The sequence below is a fragment of the Harpegnathos saltator genome, unplaced genomic scaffold, assembly GCF_003227715.2.
Source record: "Harpegnathos saltator strain DR-91 unplaced genomic scaffold, Hsal_v8.6 scaffold148, whole genome shotgun sequence".
In the NCBI taxonomy this organism is placed as follows: Eukaryota; Metazoa; Arthropoda; class Insecta; order Hymenoptera; family Formicidae; genus Harpegnathos; species Harpegnathos saltator.
In genome coordinates this window covers 188,817-210,819 of record NW_020229926.1, presented here as the reverse complement: position 1 = coordinate 210,819, position 22,003 = coordinate 188,817, and the positions used below count along the sequence as shown (strand labels likewise).

Sequence of the window (22,003 nt, the reverse complement as noted above, 5' to 3'; positions counted from 1 at the left end):
ACGTCCACGGTAAAAATAAAGCGAGTATCCGCCGAGGATATCGTATACGGCAAATGATATATTTATCACGCGGAAGCTGTGCATCGCACGGTATTGTATTGATGCCGCAAATAGTAGAGTAACGCTATACGGTAACAGCGAAATCGTTCGAAGCTGATGAGCGGCGAGATTAAACGTACGATGCATTAGTGATCGAAATTTTCACGTAAATATGAAAAGAGCAAAGAGAGAGAGAGAGAGAGAGAGAGAGAGAGAGAGAGAGAGAGAGAGAGAGAGAGAGAGAGAGAGAGAGAGAGAGAGAGAGAGAGAGAGCAAATCTGTAACACATCAACACGATAATTTTATCTGTCTCTATTTCCAGGCTACTCTATTTTCATCTCGATGAAATTATACGCTGACAAAAGTGTTTGGTACTTGCGCGTTATATAATTGGACAGTGAAATCATTACACAGACCAGAAACGTATTTCGCAGCAAAAGTGCTGCCGCAGTTCGGTGATAATGTTAGGCGAGTGCAAAAGTTTCGATGGGTTTCGCGATTGAAAAGCGGAGCGAGTAATTTTATCGGAGACCATTTATTCGTTCTACCGAGTGATCTCTATTGTCTCCTATTATCTTTGGTATCTTGCGCATCTGCATGTTTGAAAGCGCCACCGTAAAACTGGGTCGGTCTCTCTCTCTCTCCTCTCCTCCTCTCCTCTCTCTCTCTCTCTCTCTCTCTGGGTCAGAAAGTCGGAGCGAAAACTTTTGCGCTCACCTGCTATAGCTACACACCGGGACTACCGTTGCCGAGGGTTCGATCGTTCTCTCTCACATTTCTCTCTTCTCATACGCGAGAACGCGAAACGCGTTTTTCATGCGCTTGCCGATGAAATCGAGGCCGCGAGTCCGTCCTTTTCGACGAGACGAGACGAGACGAGACGAGTTCAACGTCCGAAATCGCCGCGCGTCTAATGATATCGGCGGCCCCGCCGACCTGATTTTACGAGCGCGAGGCAGCGGGAACGTCAGTCACGTTTGTTAGCATTTTGATCGCGGAAGGAAGTTGGAAGTAGGGCGCGTCTCACGGAGGGCGAGAATCCGGAACGTACGCAAGAAGGTCACGAGCCGGTTCTGAAACACACCCCACCGCGGCTGACACAAACGGGGGCCGCGCGGGGGCGGACTAACCCCGTTTTCCAGGGGAAAGATAGCGTTAACGAATTATCGATTATTTACGGAGCGATATTCAGCCGCGGAGCGCCACCGCGGCGGACTTTCTCGCGATTCCGAGTTACGTCCGACCCTCGAAATCTCCGACCATTTTGCGCGCGACTCTTGAATTTTCATGAGAATATCGATCTCTTCTCTCTATCTCGCGGATGAAATGGCAACGGAAGAACGAGCGAGCCGTGAGGCGGGGGCGAGAGGGAGGACCGTAAAAATGCACTCGACGCGCGCGGTCTGGATTATTGTCGTGCCGCGCTTGCCGGTCTACTCGAGAGTAATTAAAAGCCGTCGCTCGCGCCGCCCCGAAACTTTCGGATTTACCCGCCGAACGTGCGCCGAGCGTATTGCAAGATGCACTATTATGCTGCGCTATTATGTGTGAGCGCGGGGATTTAAATAATCAAAATCTACGTGTGTGTGCATGTGTGTGTGTGTGTGAATAATATCACACTGTCGTGGCCGACAAATATTTGCAACGTCGAAAACGATGCTTCATGGATATTAATCGAGATCCCGGCGCGTCTCGGAGGGAGCAGCATATAATGAATCAGCGGAGAATGTAATAATTGACCGCGAAATATGCGAATATTGTCTTGTCGAGTGGCTCGAGTGGGCCGACGCGTCGCGTTTCTTCGGGACGCGATACGATTAGCCGAAAGTTCCCGGGACTAAATTAGTCCCGAACTGGCGCGAGTATTACATCTGGCAGACACGGATAACATAGTTAGACGGGACACGGGCGAGGGATTTTGCAGGATAAAACTAAAGGATTATCGTACCCATTAACACCTGCTACGAGGTAGAGGGAGAAAGAGAGAGAGAGAGAGAGAGAGAGGGGAGCGACTTTCTTCTCGCTATCTCCTCCTCCCGGGACTCCCGTTTACTTCCAAGGAGCTTAAAGTCCTCTCGATTATGCCCGAACTTAAATGACGTATTTATTAAATTAAGCAAAGCAATCCTCGAACCGTTGAAAGTTTCGCGGCGGCGATTAATGAGATCTCCGAAATTTCAGCGCGCGTTATCAGCCCGCGATTACGGAACACCTCGCGCCGGGTCATAACGGGACAACACCGCAGTTTGCCGCGTAATAATAATCGCTGGCGTAATTGCACGACAAAAACTTCATCGCGTAAACACACACACACACACACACACACATACATACACATTCATACACATATAGCGAGAGTCTCGGAGCGATCGCGAAAGTCATCAAAATTCGTTAATTACACTACACTGGCGTTTCTTATTCGATTGTCGTATCGTAATTACGCTCTTGACACGCGAAAAGAGTTCTCGTTCGGTGAATTTCCCAAATTTTAATTGACAACGTCAGCGGGGCTCGAATTCGCAGCGGCGGCGGCGGCGGCTCTTGAAACAGCGCCGTCCTTGCCTCGAAAGAGGCATTTAAAGCCCGACAGAGGAAAGTTATGAGCCAGTAATACTCGAAAGTTGCGCGGGAACTCCTACTAGAACCGGGTGGTTCGCCTACGGCGAAACGGAGTTATTGCATAACTTCGACACCGACTCTTTGTTAATAAGGGTAGGCATTTACATAGAGCCATACCCGGAAGTAATATCGGAAATTCGACACGCGTTACACATATCTCGCAGCCGTGTCCGTTGTGCAAAATACAAATTCCGCATCCGCGGAGGATTTCGTCCGGGTCTCGAAGATGGGGGAGGGGAAGCGATCGACGACGATCCTTCTCGGATCGCAGAGACACGGAGACAAATCCCGTTCGTTTGCGAAACGTTTCGGTCGTAATTAGCTCGCCGTATACACGCAATCGAAAACCTCGTCGTCGAAGTCGCGCGAGTCGACTCCTCAAGTTTCGAGCGAAGACGGAGCGCGCCGTTCCGATTGCGTGAGCGCGTTTACAGACAGTTTGACGAATGCGAATCTTGAGCTATTACGCGGGATATTAGGCCGACGGTGTAATTTTATTACCTCTGATATGAGAATTGATCACCGCGCGCGCATCCGTCTCTGTCAGACGTTTCTTTCCTGTCAACTCCCGCTAACTCATTTCCCCAAGAACTGAACATGACTTTAGTTATATATATATATATATATTTGTGTGTGTGTGTGTGTGTGTGTATGTGAGTATCTGCCGGGGTTTGCACGTCCGAAAAATCGATACGTGCGACGACGTATATCAATCTCCCGGCGTGTCCCAACTCACTCGGACACGTTTTTCTCATCTCACAGTTAGAACCGGGTCCGGCTTTATCTTTGTCTTCGTTCACTCGAATCTATGATCGCTCGTGATTGCCGCGAGCCTCAGCGACTACGAAGAAGCGCACACAGGATTTTTCGCGCGGTGGGGGTAAGCGGGGACGCGATTTTCACGCAAGCCGCATTACAGTCGAAATCACGAATATTCGCAGAAATGAAAAAATAAAGGAAAGGAAAGGAGTCTCCTGCGTGATTCTCGTGAATATGGAACGAAACTGTGGAAAAAAGAAAATACGTCGTGCGAGCGCGCTTTTGCTGCCGCGTGTGGCAGGGCGAGCTACATTGTAGAAATTGCATCTTAAATTCAAATCATTATGAAAGCAACGTGTGCGACGCGGGAACGCGTTGCATTGCGATGAAATGTGGAGCGAGCAGGAGAAAGAGAGAGAAGGGGGAAGGGAGGGAGAGCAAGACAGCGAGAATTTTCTCCTTGTATCGCGACGTGTTTTGAAGATAAGCGCGGCTCTACGACGGCTCGCGCGCGAAATACGGCTCGTGTGACAAGACACACGCGAAATCGCAAAGCGCCATGGCACGCATCTCTCTCTCTCTCTCTCTCTCTCTCTCTCTCTCTCTCTCTCTCTCTCTCTCTCTCTCGCTCGCTGCGGTTTATGTCCGACGTCTTTTCCGCGGAAAATTCTCGCGCGGCCCGCGGCGCATTCGCGAGCCGACGAGACAAATATTTGCGGAACGTTCGTATTCGCTTCCCTATCTCGCTATCCCCCTCCCCCTCCCCCCCCCAGACGACCCCGCCCTTCTCCCTCTGTCTCTCTCTTCCGCCGACCGGCGGAAAATATTCGTCGCGAGAAAATGTAATTAAAACGATGTAAATTCACGTGCATAAACGCGTCGTTTATATTACGTAGACGGAAAACAACGGGGGCGATTTATCGTCCGGCGAGCACAAGCAGCTATGGCCGCCGTATATTATCAAGGATAATTCATTGTCGAATCCGTGATCTCTGGATGCTCGTTTCTGGCCAATGATGTGCATGCGCTCTCGACGTAACGCAAAAGGATGAGGTTCGACGGCAGCCGTAAAGAGAACACGAACGTTTCTAACTCTGTTGGATCAGCGCTCTCGGTTTATATGTGTGTGTGTGTATGTGTGTCTTGTGAGACAAACAGTAATAAAGCACGTCGTGAAACCGCGTATCTACTGCAAAATAGTAGCAGCGAGGGTACTCGGAAAATAATTCTTCCTGGCGAATGTAACGAGAAACTTCGCGTGTGCGCGAGTTTTACATGCTCGTTCTCCGGAACGTAGGAGGCTTTCAAGGCGAGATTAACTCCACATTGGACTCCGACATTATATGATACCGCCGTGTCTCATTAAGTAACGTTATAAGATATAATTAATAGTGTCTACGAAATTTTGAACGTACGCCCAATGAAGCGGAGCTGGTGGAACCAGCCGAAAGAGGCAGCCGAGTACCTACAATTGTCTCCTCCCCTTCTTCAATTTGCTCACTAAATTACATTATTTACCGTTATTTATCTTCAACAATCCTGAATAATATCGCACCCTCGGTGATTAAAATCTCACGCTTCTCACGCGGCAAGTGAGCGCGCGAGTCGCCGTGCGAAGCGACGAGAAAAAGTGCGAGTGGGTCTTGGTGTCAAGTGTAATTTCAAGTTCCGTCGAACTTGAAGCCGCATTCTCCCGTTCTTCATTTTGTTGACTGACCTTATCCATCGCGTCTCCAGCGTTTCTCGATAGCACCGCGTCTCCGGTAATTAAGGAATCACTTAGGCTTCCGTGCTGCGGATCAGCGCGGCACCGAACGTGCTGTTAAACGACGAGGCTGTTAAGCGGTCTCGATTAATCTTGAATCGAGCTCGTGGAGGCTTCAATTGGCGCTCTCGCGGATACCGCCGATCGCGCGGTCTCTCACGGCGAAAACTCGCTCGCTTCGACAAACAGTCGTGCGACGGATCGAAACTCGCGGGAGCGACAGCGTGTTTTACGGCGATAATCACCTGTCCGTCGAGCGTCACGCGTAACGTGCGCGCGATCAGATCAGACCGAAAAGAAGCCGACGTTAATTTGGCTTTACGAGCGATAGGAAACGGACGAGAAACGATTTATGCGCGCGATACGCGCGCGCGCGCGCGAGCGAGCGAGCGAGCGAATTGGGCTCCGCGCGATGCGCAATCGCCGGGATAATTCACTATCGGATTTGCAATCGCGCAATATGCCGTTTGCGTCGGGCGCATACACTTACGCACACAAATAACCGTCATATAAGGACAGTTAATCGTAGGATCAGCCGCATAGGCATTTACACTCCGCGCGCCGGCGGCTCAGCCTGCGCCCGGCTGAGATAGCTAAAAGCTAATCGCGGATACATGTCGGCGCAATTTCGTAGGAATCTAATCGTTTCGACTGGCAGACTGCCTTTTGATCTGGAGGGTAATCAGTTTCGAGCAGGGCTCGCATTCGCTCGCGACGTTGCGCAGAAAATCCCGTCTCATCATTCCCGAATGATTCGCGAAACACGCATTTTTATACCTCGATTCTCACGATAGTCGCGACAGTCGACGTTTTACGTTAACGTCTGCAAATTCCGCGGGACTCGAAGGGTCCAATGAGAAATCTCGAGACGTAACATTGTACATAACATTGTCGTTGCTCCATATCATGATGATACGAACGGTTTTCTTTCTTTCTTTCTTTTTGTTTTTCTTTTCCGTTGAATCTCACAAGTACTCTCGTTTCGGAGTTGTTTAATTTTCATTTGTCCCGAAAGATATTTCAGCTGTGTGTTTATAATTTCTATTATCCACTTAAGCCGACATTATGTTAATTAAGTAACTCGCTCGCACTTGCAAACAGAATACGTGAGATAAGCAGGTATCAATTAAATTCGGACAGAATATATAGAGCTAATCGAGTTTCGGAATAATCCTGAGCAATGAGTCCTTCTTTCGAGAAACACCGAGTACGGCAAAAATGACGTTATTACTTAAACGCTTGAAAGATTCAACAAGTAGATCCAGTACGAGACGACCGTCTTATAATACCGAACTCGTTTCGAATTTTGCGTTTCGAATACGCCACGCGAGGAACGCCAATGAGCGCACCCGAGGAGCTTAATTATAACGGGCAGAAGCAAAATTCAATTAATACTCTCTAGGACGTGACTTGGATCGTGCCAATTATTTCATATTCGATTATTCGACATAATCCGACGACACGTCGCGTCGTACTTGCGTAATTGAACGAACGCACGTTCGCCATGCGGCGAACCCGCAGTTCCCAGTGAGAATTCCGCCTAGCCCTAGCTCGGAGACATTAAGCTCGCAGTGCCATCGAGTTTGAAGGTTCCATGAGAAATCAAAAAAGCTACGATGCGGACCTTGATGTGCCGTTGCGCCCCAGCTGAAGATAAAACTTGAATAAGTTAAAAGTTGAAGAAGTTAAAAGTTGAAAAGCAGCCGAGTACAACCGCGCATTATCGCGACGAGAGCTCCTTCCGCCGCCGGCGACACAGAAGACGAGCGTTTTGCAAATATCATCGAGCTTGAATAATCAATGAAGAGTGTCGCGAAATAACACTAGACAGGTATAAGACAGGTCTCCTCGATGGCTGCATCATTCGGAAGGTACGAAAGACCTTCGAAAACAGTCGAGATCAAATTCGCACGGCGATCGTGACGGCGATTCTTCCCGCGCGACATGTGCGAGCGAGAGCGGTCTGGTTTCACGCGAAATTTCACGCGAGAAAGACCGAGCTCCTCGTCGGAGCGAAGGAATTATTTATTTTCTCAGCGGCGGAGAGCGAATGATACATCCGCGAGAGCGCGTCGCGAAGGCAAACTTCGATCTATCACGTAGACCTGCTTTATTATCGGCCCTGATTCCTGATCCGGTCGCTTGTTGACTCTTCGGGCGGCGCGACGTACAACAGGCGGCCGGCCGCTAATTAGCGTCACGTTAGCAAATTGCTCTCGCGAACTGACGTTTTAATAAAGCCTACCGCACCGCGGCCGCCCCGACGGCCCACAGTTTATGAATAATGAATGACAAGTTGCCGCTCGCTTCTTAATTAGCGGACGCGCAGCGGGCGATCCCTACAAATTGCCAGATAATATCGCAGACGGCGAGCGGCGGGATTTTTAATCTGTTTGAAGACCAAGCAAGAATAATCGACACGTCGTGAGGGCAGGTTAAAACTCACCGGCGATTTTCCACGAGATTCCTTCGTCGTCAATTCAACGAGATGTTGACTCTCATTCGCGTACCTTGTGTGTGTGTGTGTGTGTGTGTGTGTGTGCACGTGGGCGCGGACGTGCACACGTGTCGGCTAATTGGGTTATGCAAAATAGCTGTTACTCCATGACCGCATAATGCTCGCCGTCGGGCGACTTGGCTTTGCCTGGATGTTCGCAAGGAGGCGACGCGAAATTCCGGAAATTTTCACGGAGACCAGCTTTGATATATACTTCCTGCGAGTCGCCCGGGACTTTAGAGTGCACGTCCGCACGGGAGGAACGCCTAAATCACATCGCAGAACACGCGCGATTCGACCCACGGCCTCAAACACTGTCGGTGGCTCGGTCGCCACATTTTCATTGACTAGAATACTACAAGCGTGCGCCATCTTAGCATTTTCATATTAAAATTAAGAATAAATATTATAAATAAAACCTGGAATATGATATAATATTCGATAATATCCGACTCCAACATACGATGTATTAGGCGCATACATTTTGAAATTCCATAACACATATTTCCTGCATGGTAACGCGTCACCGTCTAATCAATGAAAATTTCAACGTTTAGAAATTCAAGACCATCTTAAGCTCTCTCTCTCTCTCTCTCTCTCTCTCATTCTCTCTCTCTCTCTCTCACACACACACACACACTCTCTCTCACTCACTCTCTCTCTCTCTCTCTCTCTCTCTCTCTCTCTCTCTATCACACTCGCGCAATCTCTCTCCCTATCTTCCTCATTCTCTCTCTCTCTCTCTCTCTCTCTGCTCACATCTCCCTCTCGTTCTGTGTTTCTGTTTCGTTCATTCTCTCTCACACACTCTCTCTTTCACACACTCTCTCTCTCACACACCCTCTTTCATACTCGAACACACACACTCTCTCTGTCTCTCTCTCTCTCTCTCTCACACAATCTCTTTCAACAAACACGCAGAGCGGTGCATGACGGATTTTTCAGCTGCAACGCATCGCGCGAGGACAAAGATTTTTATCACCGCGTATGTTATTAAATCGCGCGGCACGAAATTTATTTGCGCGAGAAATGGATCGTTGCGCGATGTAATTCATCAAACGGAATGTCCATAAAAAACGTGAGAGAACGAGAGGGTGCGATCACGCCGCAACGCGCGTTCGCTTGGCGCTCACGCGCGACTCCTGGGACGCGGTTACATCGACAAAGTGCTCGAGAGCGTGCTTTTGATTGCTTGTCTCGCACGCTGCGTGCACCATCTGTTACCATCTGTACAACAGCGGCAACACGGCAACGAAAACAAAAAATGTCGGCCCCGCAGGCCTAATAAATCGCTCGCGCTCAAAAAATATCATTCTTCACGGTCGGAGTCCCTCCGCTCGCGGCGAAGTTCGAAATCGCCGCGAGATTCGAAAATTCGGCTCGCTTCGACAAGACGGACCTTGTGGTACTCGTTCGCGTCGCGGTCGCGAGTTTTTCGACAAACGACTAAACTGTCGGCGACACCGACACAGGTCGGGCCCCTGGCGAATTAAAAAAATTCACTCACCCTTCATGCCGAGTGATCGCACTTTCCCTCGATGTCCGTTCTCCAGCCCGCCGCAGCTTTGTTACACGAGCACCGCAGTCGATGCGTCCAATGGCTGAATTCGCGTGGCTCCCGCGAGTGGTTTTATTTTTGACATGAAAGACAGCAAAGCGAACGACGCGGGCCACGAGCTTCACGAACATACGGCACTTCCTGCAACCGATAAACAACATGGATCATAAGCAAAAGGAAAGCGCCAGAGAAACTCGCAAAACGACCGATGTGAACCTGGCAAACAACTTAATAAAAAAAAAAAAAGATTCTCAATACGGTTCGATTGTACCTTGTTTGTACCTGCTTGTTATAATTTTTTGTTTCGTTTGTACCTCAAAGAATAAAAAGGTAAGGGGAGCGGGAAAAATAGCCAGCAAGCAAGTATACATTAGGAAAAAAAATGTAGTACCTCTAACAAAACTGTTTAGTTGAGGCATTTTTTAACAGCAACCAAATATGTTGTTATATATAACAAAATATTTAGTTGTCTCAACTAAATATATTTTTCTGCTTTGTTCCCTGGACCAAATGATTTTGTCCTTAGACTTCATATATAAAAATTAAGCGTTTTAGTTATTTTATCCATAAAAATTACATAATAACGAAATATTATTTTACATAAACCAAAATAATGTCCAATGGGTACTGGAATTTTGTCTTTCTGTGCACTAAAATTTAGACTTTATATATTAAGAAAAAATTATAGTATTTTTAATAAAATTCATATAGTTGAAGCTTTTTGGTTGCTGTAACAAAAGTATTGTGTTATACGAACAAATCGTAATCAAACGAGATATTTGTCTACAGGAACTAAACAGTTTTGTTTTATATTATTTTAACCAAATTATTTTCTTGTTACAACGAAATTTTGGTTCGCGCAACAATACATTTTTCCTAGCGTAAGATACTCGAAAACGGACAACGCCGTCCGAAAGAAAATCCCGTTTGGCCTGTATTTTCGGTTCCTCTGAGGTACAAACGATTTGAAGGGAGGTACAAACGGACACAAACGATTCTCTTTCGAATGGCGTTGGCCGTTTTGCGATATATTGTACTTACTTGCTGGCTATTTTTTTCCTTCCTCTTCTGTTTTCCGTATCCTCCGAGATACAAACGAAACAAAAAGTGGTACGAACAGGTACAAACGAAGTACAATCGAACCATATTTCTTTTTTATCAAATTGCTTGCCAGGTTCACAGAACGGTCGCGGAACGTCGTCGCAGTGTGCTACGGTGTCACCTTTTGCAATTTTGTCGCGAATATATATAAATGTATAAGCGGTAAAGCGTCGAGATGAGAAATTTGCAGGAAGAATTATCAAGGATTGCGCTTTGAGAATTTTTTTCCAAGAAAATTCCGCTCGGAAACTCCGAGCGAGGCAGCCGAGTCGCTCGAATTTCAGCGGCCTTCACCTCTCGCATAGAGCGAACTCTCCGCGTAGAATCGTCGAGCGAATATTTCCACGACGTATTCCGCCATAGAAATAAATTCATTGCGACTGACTGAAACATTCGCTCGTATGGATGAAGAATTTGCTTCAGATCTCACCGTCGCTTCGGCTGAATTTTCGAGACACATCACTCCGGGCACTCATCCAGACACTTTACTTATTTAACTCCATCTCGCACGATTCCAGCTGTTTCCCAAACTCACACTCGGTTCCCCGGAGCACATATTGTTCCCAGCAATTTTGATATCGAGGAACTCCACGACGCTGGAATTATAAACCCTCCCTCGGACTGTCACAGCTCGAGATCACATTGATATATGTAAGGCGAATTTGCGAGAGCGCGGTCTCGCGTGATGTGTGCGTGTCAGCGTATCAGCGGGGTGGGAATCGGGGTTAAAGTGGGTTACGATAAGCACTGCTCCAGAAATAGCGAACTCTGTGACCGTATTTGACCGTATGCGGCCGGCGTACGCGCGGGCACATTTACGTACAACTACGCGAGCGTGTACAACGCAATACAATGGAAACACACACGGAAACCACATGGCTTCATTATTATTCCCACGCATGCACACGCACGCACGCACGCACGTACGTACACGTACGCGAAAGGGGGAAATTGCGACCGAATGAAAAAGATGGAGCTTTCAGCGCTGCGCAGTCGCGTCAACGAAGCAATCAACGTTTCGCGAGGCTTATTTGACAAATCGTGAATCGAGCCGACAATTACAGGTCAAAGACCGGCGTCATTGTTTCAATAATACACCCGCGCTCTCCGCGGGTATACTGTCTGTCGCGGAAAACAAATCGCCACCGTGCGTTAATTTGTATACTTTGCTTACGCGGCTGATTGATCCTGATGAGAAGCAGAAGACGAGCGGTACGAGCGCGATTTTCGTTTAGTTCTCCTCCGTATCTCTCATTTACTCTGCGAAATGTGGATCGAGAGGAATCGCTGGATCATTTTGCGGACGGTATTGCCGCGGTTCGCGTCGTCAAGCAGACAAATCGCAGCGAAGTCCCGTATCTGTTTCCCGCACTTTCACAGTCGCTATCGGCGACGACAGGGGCGGCCAGGATTCGATTCCATCTAATCACGAGCTTCAGTCTGAGAGTTTATTCGATTTTCTCGGCGCCCAACGGCCGTGGGACTCGTAAAAATTTTACTCCTTTGTCCAGAGAGAGAAAAATCTTCCCCGCGGGAGTCGGCAACGTCTGCCGCTGATAAGTAGGCAGAGGAAAGGAAGGAAACCCCATCGAGATTCTCCTCCCTTTGTTTTCCTTTTTCGCCGCGGTGCTCCGCGAAATTTACGAGGATTACGCCGAGTCATCTTCGAGTTCCCCGCCGGGGCATAAAGCCTCCCTCGTAAATTGGCCTACTGTCCTCGAATTCCTTCGGACTTCCGCTCTTCAAAAGGTGAAGCGAAAATGAGACCTAACGTCGACCGAGCGGCTCCGCTTGAGAGACCTTTTCCTTCCGAGGAGATCTCCCGATCTCCACCACAGTGATTCGCGACTTATCGACTTGAATCGACGATCTCTGTCGTTTTCAGTACTCATAAATCCTATAAATATTCCGTCCCACCTGTTCCAAGTTCAACAATCGCGGAGGATTCACTGGCGGCTTGGAGCCGTCCTGACACGCCTATACCGCGTCGTAAATCTGCGCGAACGTTCGTTTGCGCGGGTGTGCACATGTTTATCGCGTGCCGCATATATTATCGATGACCCCGAGCGCATACAGATTCGGCGGCAGACTCGCATCGGCGGGCCATTCGCCACGCATGCAGCGCACGTAACAGTCCGTATATTCGTAAAGCGGGACGCGCGCGCGCACCAGCTTTTTCTGTATTTACGCTGCCAACGTCGGCAGGTTCGTCGTCGGTGGCGTCGTCGCCTCCTCGCCTCGTCAGGGGAGCGGCTTGTTACGGGAGAATCGCAGAGACGGGAGGTTCGGTCGCAGCGGCCGAACAGCGCATTCCTGCTGTCGCGGCGTATTTACGCGCTCGCCGAAGAAATTTTGTCGCGCTGGCAATGTTCTCGCCGGCGAAAACTGCGAGCGTAAGCCGGATTCCAGAGCCGAGCGGTGAAAAAAGCGCGAGCGAGAGCGAGAGAGAGAGAGAGAGAGAGAGAGAGAAAGGGGACGGCACGTTGTGCCGCGCGAGAGTACGACCCCCGATAACAGGAAGGAAAGCGCGAGAGGTCCCTCCAGGAGGTGAGAAAACACCAAGTACGAAGCGGAGGCGAAAGAAGTCGTCGGGAGGAACTTCCGTGCGGGTGATCGCGCTGGGGGTAGCGGGGTAGCGGAGGAAGACCCGTTTGTGAATCTCGGCACGGACTGGCGTTATCGCGCAATGGACAAGACGCCGGTCAAGACGCGGAAAAGTCGATCGACGGGACGGGAGTTCGCGAGGAACGGCCTGGCAAATTTATGGAACATGGCAGCCTCGCTCCCAAACTTGGAGATTTATCCGACTGATAGTTACAAGAGCGAAACGACGACGACGACGACGACGACGACGACGACGACGACGAAATCGTGGTGCGCGCTCGAAAACTTCTGTCCCGTACAAATATTTTCACCCGTGAGACGCAGCGGAGCCGAAGTAAAACGAATTGCGAACGAGATAGAGATACAGAGATAGAGATACAGAGAGAGAGAGAGAGGGAGAATGAAGGGGGAGGGGAAGGAGAAAGAGGGAAAGAGAGGGGAAAGAACGAGAGAGCCAGAGAGATGTCGACGCTGCGGTCAAGACGTTGAAAAGTCGACGGACGCGAGAGTTTACCGAGGCGAGATTTATGGATTATCGCTCGAGCGTTCGTGATTTATCGAACACGAAGCTGGTACGCGCGCGGAGTTGTCGACGAGCGGTTTCCGTCAAACGGGGACTGCACGCGCTCTGGTGCTCGAAAACACGTTTCGGTGGTCGGGAGGGGAAGGGACAAAGCAAAAAAGAAAAGAAGAAAAGAGAGGACAATCAGAGAGGCGCCTGATCCGCGATGCGAGTAACGACAACCTGGCCGCGGCGAGAGTTCGCGAAATGGACAAAGAAAAGCCGGTGTCTAGTGAGCCGTGATGCCGCCGTCGCCGTCGCCGTCGCCACCGCCGCGACCAAGGATCTCCCGGTCGAGCCTCCGCAAGTCGGGAAAGTCGAAAGGATTTATGCGCACGCGGTGGCAAAGGAGTTACGTAGTAAAAACGTCAAAGTTTAAGATTTACCGAATCCAGACGAAAAGAAACGTCCGAGAGGCTCCATCTCTCGCGCTGCGCGTCCTTTATGTAGCGTGGAAGCGCGATATTTTTAGACGAGACGGAGAGGAAGAAAGGGCGGGGGGAAGTACAGAGAGAAATCGGGACAAATGCGTTGTGCCTGTCGCGATGACCCTGGGGAGAAGAAATAAATAAACAAAAAGTTGGAACGACCTCCTCGGAGAGATTCGCGGCTGAGCGGTCGCGCGGAGAAATCTCGCGGCGAATCCGCGCCGCGCGCGCCGCACGCGATTCATCCCGGTAGAAATAAAGGGATCGACCACGCTGATCCTCGAGGATCCCCGCAACGATGCCTTTGGCCTTTGTTTTACTTTCGCGGATGTTTAAACGGGAGAAACTCGACGAATATTTCCAGGCGAGCACCGCGATACGTAACTATATTACTCTCCACCGAAGATATTCCTCGTGCGCGCTCGGGCGAGTTTCTTTGTAGATCGAAAAAGATAAAACTTAACAAACGCGAGTTTTATTTCGCTTCGCAACAAGAAGCTCCGATGAGAGTTCTTCCCCCCTCTCTCTCTCTCTCTCTCTCTCTCTCTCTCTCTCTCTCTCTCTCTCTCTCGACATTTATCTGATCGCAAGTGAAAGAATTAGTGTCATCGATCCGGATACAATTATTTGCTCCTTGGGAACGTTGCAGTTGCCTTTTCTCTTTTCAGCCGCTGTCACACTGGCGAAGATAACAAGGCAAAAGGACAGACAATGAATAAATAAAATTAGACTGGAAAATGAACGTATTAATCTAACGGCGGATGCTTGCAATAAAACTTGGAGACTATTTTTTTACTTTGGAAAGAATCGCGCAAAATATTCATTTCCGTTTTGCATGGAAGAGAAGTGAACACTCGGTGTTCACACACTGTTTTCGAATAAAAGTATCAACATTGCTACCTATTGGTGGAATACTGCTTTTGTTCTAAAGGAGGATAATCGTATCCAGACATCTCTGAAATAATCCGGAGAGAGACACATTGACAATTAATTCTATTTAATTTGTTGGCTCTTTATTTAGTCTCCGCCCGGTTGAGTAAATTTTTAAAAATCATCGACTTTTCGCGATTTTCCTCTCTTTGCGTGAGAGACTCGCCAACTTCGACGCGAAATGAAAACGTATCAACTGCGAAAAGATTCTTGGAAACGAAGGAGAAGAAATCTTACGACGAAAGTGCCAAAGTTCGAGACTTATCGAACCGGCAGTAAAAGGATCAGGACGTGGCTGATCCCAGAAAAGTATTTCACGGCATACAATAACTCCTCCTCTCTTCTCTTCTCGCTGCCATGAATATTTTCAGATAGCGGTACAAGAGGTGGGGGAGGAGAAGGCGGAGAAGAAGAAGGGGCAAAAGGAAAGCGACAAGAGCGGAAAGTACAAGACAAGTAATAAAAGTGAATAAAAAGTGAGCCGACGGTGAGACGAATTCGGCAAACATATTGCATGATTTTGATGTATAACGCAGGATATACCGGGTAGGAAATAGATAACGCATAAAGAAGTAATGTTAAAAAACGCCCCGTGTAAATAACAGCATCCGCGTAAAAACACAATGCTCCGCAATTTAATTGTGCATTTGAAAATATATGACGTTGGATGTATTTTCGCCGTCATCCCGCTATAAGCGTTTACCGAAACAACGTTCTCGTTCCGCAAATATGTAGTCATTAATGCAAATACGTTTCCGTAAATACAAATAACGCGAAACGCATGACGAGAATAACAATGCCAGAATTATTCCTTCTCGAAAATTACCTACGCGATGCGAAAGGTAGAGGCTTATTTTCCTCAAATATCCCCGCATCCCGCGCTTTCCCCTTCATCAATTTACTAAACGCGAAATACATCAAACTCTCGATGCGCATAATCGGAAAATAAGATATATAAGTAAATTTTTTCGACATCGGTTTTGCCGTTTTTCCACCAGCATCAACGATCGCTGTATTTTCCGACAACAATGACGGCAGAAACGAGCAACGGCAGAGCGGAAGAAATAAACGAGCGTGATAGGGAAAGGTTTGATAGAAGAGAGTTGGAGAATGCGTGCGGAAGAATGGTGGAGCAACAACAACGAGAGTGCAGAGGCGAATTTATTCGCGAGAGAGAGAGAGAGAGAGAGAGAGAGAGAGAGAGAAAGTAAAGAGATCGACGTGGGATCGCAGATTGCGGGAATTTCCGGTCGCCTCGCATCCGCGATACTTATCGAGCGGGAGAATCGGCGATACAGAGCAACGCGAACGTTCACAAAACGTCGCACAAATTCTCGAGATTTTCCGCCGCGCAATCGTGTCCGCTCGCTCGCTCGCTGAAAAGTCACGCGGCATCTTCCCGTCACGGATTTATGGATGCGACTGACGCATTATCATAGACGGATCACGGGGTCCAAGTTCTGCGTTCGGCAGTGCTACCTGCCAGAGAAAAAATGGAATTATGAAATCCACGATTAAATTCTGCGCGGCAAGACGAATCCGACAAGCGATCGACGTCGATCAAGTGGATTTATGAGAGAAATGAAAAACGCTCGTCGAATTTCTTCTCTCCCGAGACCGAAGATTGGTGGAATATGTAAAAAACTGCAATTAATTCACGCAGAAAGAGAGAGAGAGAGAGAGAGAGAGAGAGAGAGAGAGAGAGAGAGAGAGAGAGAGAGACAGACATACGGACGAAATACGGAGCACGCGAAACAGAGAGAGAGAGAGAGAGAGAGAGAGAGAGAGAGTGAGTGCTAACGACATGTGATGAAAGAAGGAGACGGAGAGAGGTAAAAATTGCTCTCCCGCCGCCCCCCTTGCATCTCTTATTTAATTACACACTCGCGGCGGCCTTAAGCCACGTAACGAATACCCGTCTATGCACATTTCAGAGCCGCAACGAGCCGCGCGGCTGCTCGTGGATTTCGCCGGATGCGACGTCTCGGCGCGGAAAGGCGAGAAGAAAAGTAAGAATTTATATGCGCTCGTATAACATACCGGGCTCTCTGGAATAAATATATTCAGTACGCAGCGCAGCGCAGCGCGGCGCAGTGGAGCGCAGTGCGATACTGTCTCCGCGCGGAAAATATTCCCCTCGCGATAACCTTTCCGCGCGCGCACGCGCGCGCGCGGATCTCCCCCGGCACAAATAATATCACCGCGTCCTAGATCCGTAGACACGAAGTACGCGCAAGGGGACGAGTACTCACCACCGATGATTCGCGATGTCCCAGGATGGCCCACGGCAGGATCCCTCGACGCACTGCACCCGTTAATGCCGAACGGCATGTCACTGAAACTCGCGGCGAGAGCGGCGCGACGTGGAACGTCGAAGAGCCGTCGAGAACTGACGGCGGCGGGTTCGGTCCGGGATCAATTATCCTCGCAGATATCTTTTCCTCGTTCACCTCAATGCACCGACTCTCTCGCGGACGCGGCTGGACTCTCACTGGAACTCTCTCTCCCTCTCTCTCTCTCTCTCTCTCTCTTTCTCCTTCTCTTTATCGAGGGAGAGTTTCTCAATTACCCCGCGACGTCACTCCACCGGGGACGTTTCACAGGACGAAGGATCATAGAAGGGCGGGCAGATCCTTCGAAAGTAGCTTCGAAAGGTATTATCCTGGGATAGTCCGCGGAGTTTATCCTTTATCACCGTGCATTATCCTCTGCTATCTATTAACAGGATATCGGGGATTATATCGACTCGAGACGACTCCGGCAGCGTCTCGACTGGGCGCGCACTTTTTTAATTCCTCCCGTCTACTCCTCCGTCGTCCTAACGCCCTGCTTTATTCCGGTCACGCTCTCGCCGTCCGACCTCGTCCTTCCCCGACTCGCCCGTAACCGCCCTTGCCCCTTCCTCCTCCTCGTCGTCGTCGTCGTCGTCGTCGTCGTCGTCGTCGTCGTGCCACCCTCGTTGCGACGTACAGTTGCTACGTGGAAAGTAATAGCGGGGATGCATTAAACCGGCCGCCTTTAATAACCATCGATTTCAATAACAACCGCGAGAGACCGCGTCGGCGGGCGAGCTTATTAAACGCGGGGTTCGAAACGATGCTCGACCCTTTCGTGCCCTCCTCGATCGCGATTTTATCCCCGGCTTACCCGTCGCGCCGGGTGCGAGCATAAAATATTCCCGACGATCCTGAGAATATCCGGAAAAATCGCGCGGCCGAAGCGCGCGGAGCGCACGCGATTGACGCGTTCGCCGACCGAGCGGATCAACGATCATTCATTCGCAGGATCCTCGCGGTGCGATCACTCGTCCATCAATCGTTTCAGCGCGTCCGCGACCACTCGTCGCAACGTCTCGCCGACGCGATGTGTCATGCGCGTTCGACGTGTCCTCGCGGCTCACAGCGCGCAGCTGGAGGCCGAGAATCGCGATTGTTTTCAGCCACACGAGCGACCAAGTGTCCTCGAAGGAATCCGAGGTTCAAAGAGAAACCCTCGTGGTGAAATTCGCGGGACGGCGAGGTCCCGCTTTGATCGATGCCAGACAAGTGGACTCGAAGCCGCCCGTGAAAGAAACACCAAGTTCGACGACGGTGGGGCGGAACGGACGACGGCCTTGTCTCTCTCCCTCTCTCTCTCAATATTGAATCCAAGCGTCTAATAAGACGAATCCCCCGGCGTCATTGTTCGGTGAATATAATTAGAAGCAAAGTTTGCTCAAGTACCACTGCTCGGTTCAAAGGTCGAAATTAAATTCCGCGCGTCGCCTGCGACTCACGTGACACCGATCGACCCACCGATCGATCGATCGATCGATCGATCGACCGATCGATCGTACGCGCACGCGCGCCTACTCTGGCGCGCGGTAATGGACAGCCGACGTCAAGCTATCGAACAGAAGGGGAGAGGCCGAGGGTGGGAATTAAAATTGAAACGAACGATCCCGATGCGTGCGGTCTGATCGCGCGCCGCTCGTCCTCGCGGCTAAATATAGAAAATCGCGGTCGGCCGTTAAACGGCGCGTTTCCGGCCTCACCGGTCGACCGCGTCTTCGCGTCCTTCGAGTCTCGTCCAAGCGCGAGCGCGGCTCTCCCCGCTCGCATCAATAGCGCGACGGCGAGTGGGTGGAGGCTGCGAGCGCGTCAAATCGCGGGAAAAACGTCCAATCGGCGAGCGTTCAGACTCGATTCGGTCATTTTCGACGAGTCATTAACGACGGCCGTTGATGAGTCCTCTCGCACGCGCACGCTTGGGGGACCTGCGAGCGGACCTTATCGCGCGACCTTCGGTCGAAGAAATCGAAGAGGCTGTTCTTTCGGCTGAAGAGTCGAGCCCAAACGTTCACGCTCTCGTGGCCGGCAGGACGGCGAGAGCGAATCCTGGCTGCGAACGGGTAACGTATCCTGTTACTCGCGACGTATCTCCAGAGAGATTACTGTGGAAACGAACGCGGAAATGTGCCGGATTCCCCAGTCGGAATCACACACATCAGGCAGGCCTGCGACCCTGAGAGAAACATATATAGCGCGCGTTTGAAACATCCGTCAGATCCGCCGGACGCCGATGTCACTCCCGGGAGCGGAGATCCTTCGAGAGCGCGTGGGAGGAAACAGACGCGGTCTTGCGGCGGCTCGCTGCCGCGCCGGTTGCATTTTTCAGAGGATTAAAACATGGAGGCTAGTCGGAAGAGAGGGACCGCGGTGGGCCGAGGTACGCGCATCCACGACTGTCGAGAAGCAAAAGAAGAGAAAGAAGCAGGAGAGCTCGAGAGGGCGCGCAGCCAGGCGACGTGAATTTTTCAAGGATGCTTCCCGGCCGCGTCGCGGCCACGACTCGGGATGTGCTATTCATAATGGCATAATCCGACGTGCCACGTCGGGGACGCGTTATACTGATTTCGCGTGGCGTTCTCCGCGAAGTTCGCCGCGACGGGGACGAGGCGAAGGGGTGGGGGTGGGGGGGGGAGACGAGGGAGAACGCGAAAAAAGTATGTCGGCGAGCGAGCTGCGGCCGACGCGCTCGCGTCTCAGCCCGGCTCTATCGCCAGGATACCGGCCACTCACGCAAGCGGACGCGAGCGACGCGGGGGGCAATGCGCAATTTGTATTCCAATGTCACGACGAGGGGAATACGTTCCACGCAGGCCGGGCATGTATGCATTAACGATCGCGTCGCTGCGTCGCGTGAAAAATTGCGAGCGGCTCGATGAGAGCCGCGTCGCGTCGCTCGAATGCATATATATATACACCGCGTGCGATGTGCGTGGGGGATATCGTTATCGTACGTTATCATACGTTATCGTATGTTATCGATGCGTACATTAGCGCGCTTCATCTCTCACGCGCGCCGATGTAATCGCGTGTAAACCGCGCGCGATTTGTCCTCCCGCGGTAATCTCGCCCGCCTAGACCTTCGGCTCTCGCGTTTTCCTGGGGTGCTCGCGAGAGTGCGGAGGGGAGGGTCGCAGGAGGAGAGCGACTCGATCGAAGGACACTCCACGGAGATTGAAACGTCGTCCTCGGTGAGGCGTTCGCGCCGATGAATAAACGAGCGCAAGCTCGACACGCGCGCGGCTGTCGAAACGCGCTGGTCTTGACGCAACGTTAAAAGATCCCAAATCCCGCAGCGTGAAGGTCAGCGGCGACGGCGATGACGGTGGTGCTAGCGATAGTGGTGGTGGTGGTGGTGGTGGTGGTGGTGGTGGCGGTGGCGGCGAGCACACTTGACCTGGTTGCGAGGACGAGCGTAGCGCCGAGCGTCGAACGCGTCGTCAGACGTCAGAGCGCAAAATTGCAGCGCAAACACTCGCGACTCGCGGGCTCGATCTCGTCTCGCGGACGCGCGTCATTTGGAATTTCGTCGACGGTCTCGTGCGACAATACACAGTTGTCACACTACGTCGAGGCGCGCTCGAGTCGTGGCACGACGAAGAGGTAACTATTCGAGCACCGAGGGGGGAAACGGGCGAGAGCGCGAGACAGAGAGAACTTTAGCTCGCAGGTGGAAAGTTGATCACTCCTCGTGAACCAGCTGCGCGCCGCACGTAATCCCACGCCACGACGCCACGAGCATACGCGCCAAGAAATTCCGCCGTTATCGCGAGAGCTGTCACTTGAGGATGAGCCCTGCTCCCGCGAAGCGGGGAGCAGCGCGAGAGCTGTCGAGGAGCGCCTGTCGATAGGAGGATCCTCATCTTCGGAGGATTATCGTCCCGAGATTCGTACTAATTAGCTTTAATCCGTGCACCGTGCTCGGGACTATCCGAGATTCGCGAGAGGGGGAGAGAGAGAGAGAGAGAGAGGGATATAGTGACCCTTTCACTGCGCACCTATCCGATTACCACCGACGAATCTACCTATCATCGAACGCAACGTATCACTGCAGGACGACGCTAACCTGTCACTCGAAACGATCCGTCCAGATCATCACGCGCTCACGGGAGCGCAGCGCGATGATGAGAAACGCGTCGCGCGGAACCCGCAGCCTCCGTCGTCGTCGACGTCCGGACGATTCGTCGCGTTCGCTCCGCAGGTCCGACTGACCTAGCGCGAGCCGAGCACGCGCGCGCTCAAGAGAGCACTCAGTTTTACGTACTTCACCACCGGAGCACCACCACCGGGGACGACGTACGGTGGGGCCCGACGGTGGGTCCTTCTGCTCTCTCCTTCTCCCGGACCTTTTTGCTTTTCTTTCTTTCCTGCCTCTCGTCGGCGCTGACGGAAAAAGACGTCGCGAAGAGAGAGAGAGAGAAAAACGAGGACACCTCTTCGGCCGTGCTTTTCGACCGCGGGCGCGCGCGCTGTTACTACTGTCGCGCCGAGGGCCTCCACACGCTCTTTCGTCCTCTTTCTCTCTCTCTCTCGCGTACACACACGCTCCCTCTCTCTCTCTCTCTTTCCCCCTTCCTTCCTCCCTCCCTCTCTCCCGCCCGCCCGTCCGCCTTGTCCCTCTCGTGAGGCTAATGCACAGAGGATCCTGTTCGAGGGGTTGACCCAGTTAGAAGAGTCAGGGCCGGAGAGTGCGCGGTACGAACGCGTCCACGTCGCGGTACGTACTGAGCCGCCACCGGTGCGATGGTCTCGCTCTCCCTCCGGCCAAAGCTGCGCGCGGTAAAGCCGCGAGAGAGCTCGTTTCCCCTTTCGCG

General features: G+C 51.1%; 1 protein-coding gene across 5 annotated transcripts in view; it reads right to left on the bottom strand.

The window, feature by feature from the left end:
• LOC105185423 (uncharacterized) overlaps positions 1–21,738 on the bottom strand; it is a 181,711-nt gene extending 159,973 nt beyond the window's left edge. For 2 of the 5 annotated variants that reach the window (XM_025296562.1, XM_025296565.1), the window contains exons 1-3: positions 21,454–21,738; positions 17,115–17,837; positions 9,187–9,378 (exon numbers count right to left, since the gene is read on the bottom strand). In XM_025296562.1, the coding sequence (XP_025152347.1) occupies positions 9,187–9,193 (7 nt within the window). In that variant the 5' untranslated portion in view covers positions 9,194–9,378; positions 17,115–17,837; positions 21,454–21,738. The other 3 variants (XM_025296563.1, XM_011144922.3, XM_025296564.1) reach the window with 3 other exon arrangements.
• Between the last annotated feature and the right edge of the window lie 265 nt (positions 21,739–22,003).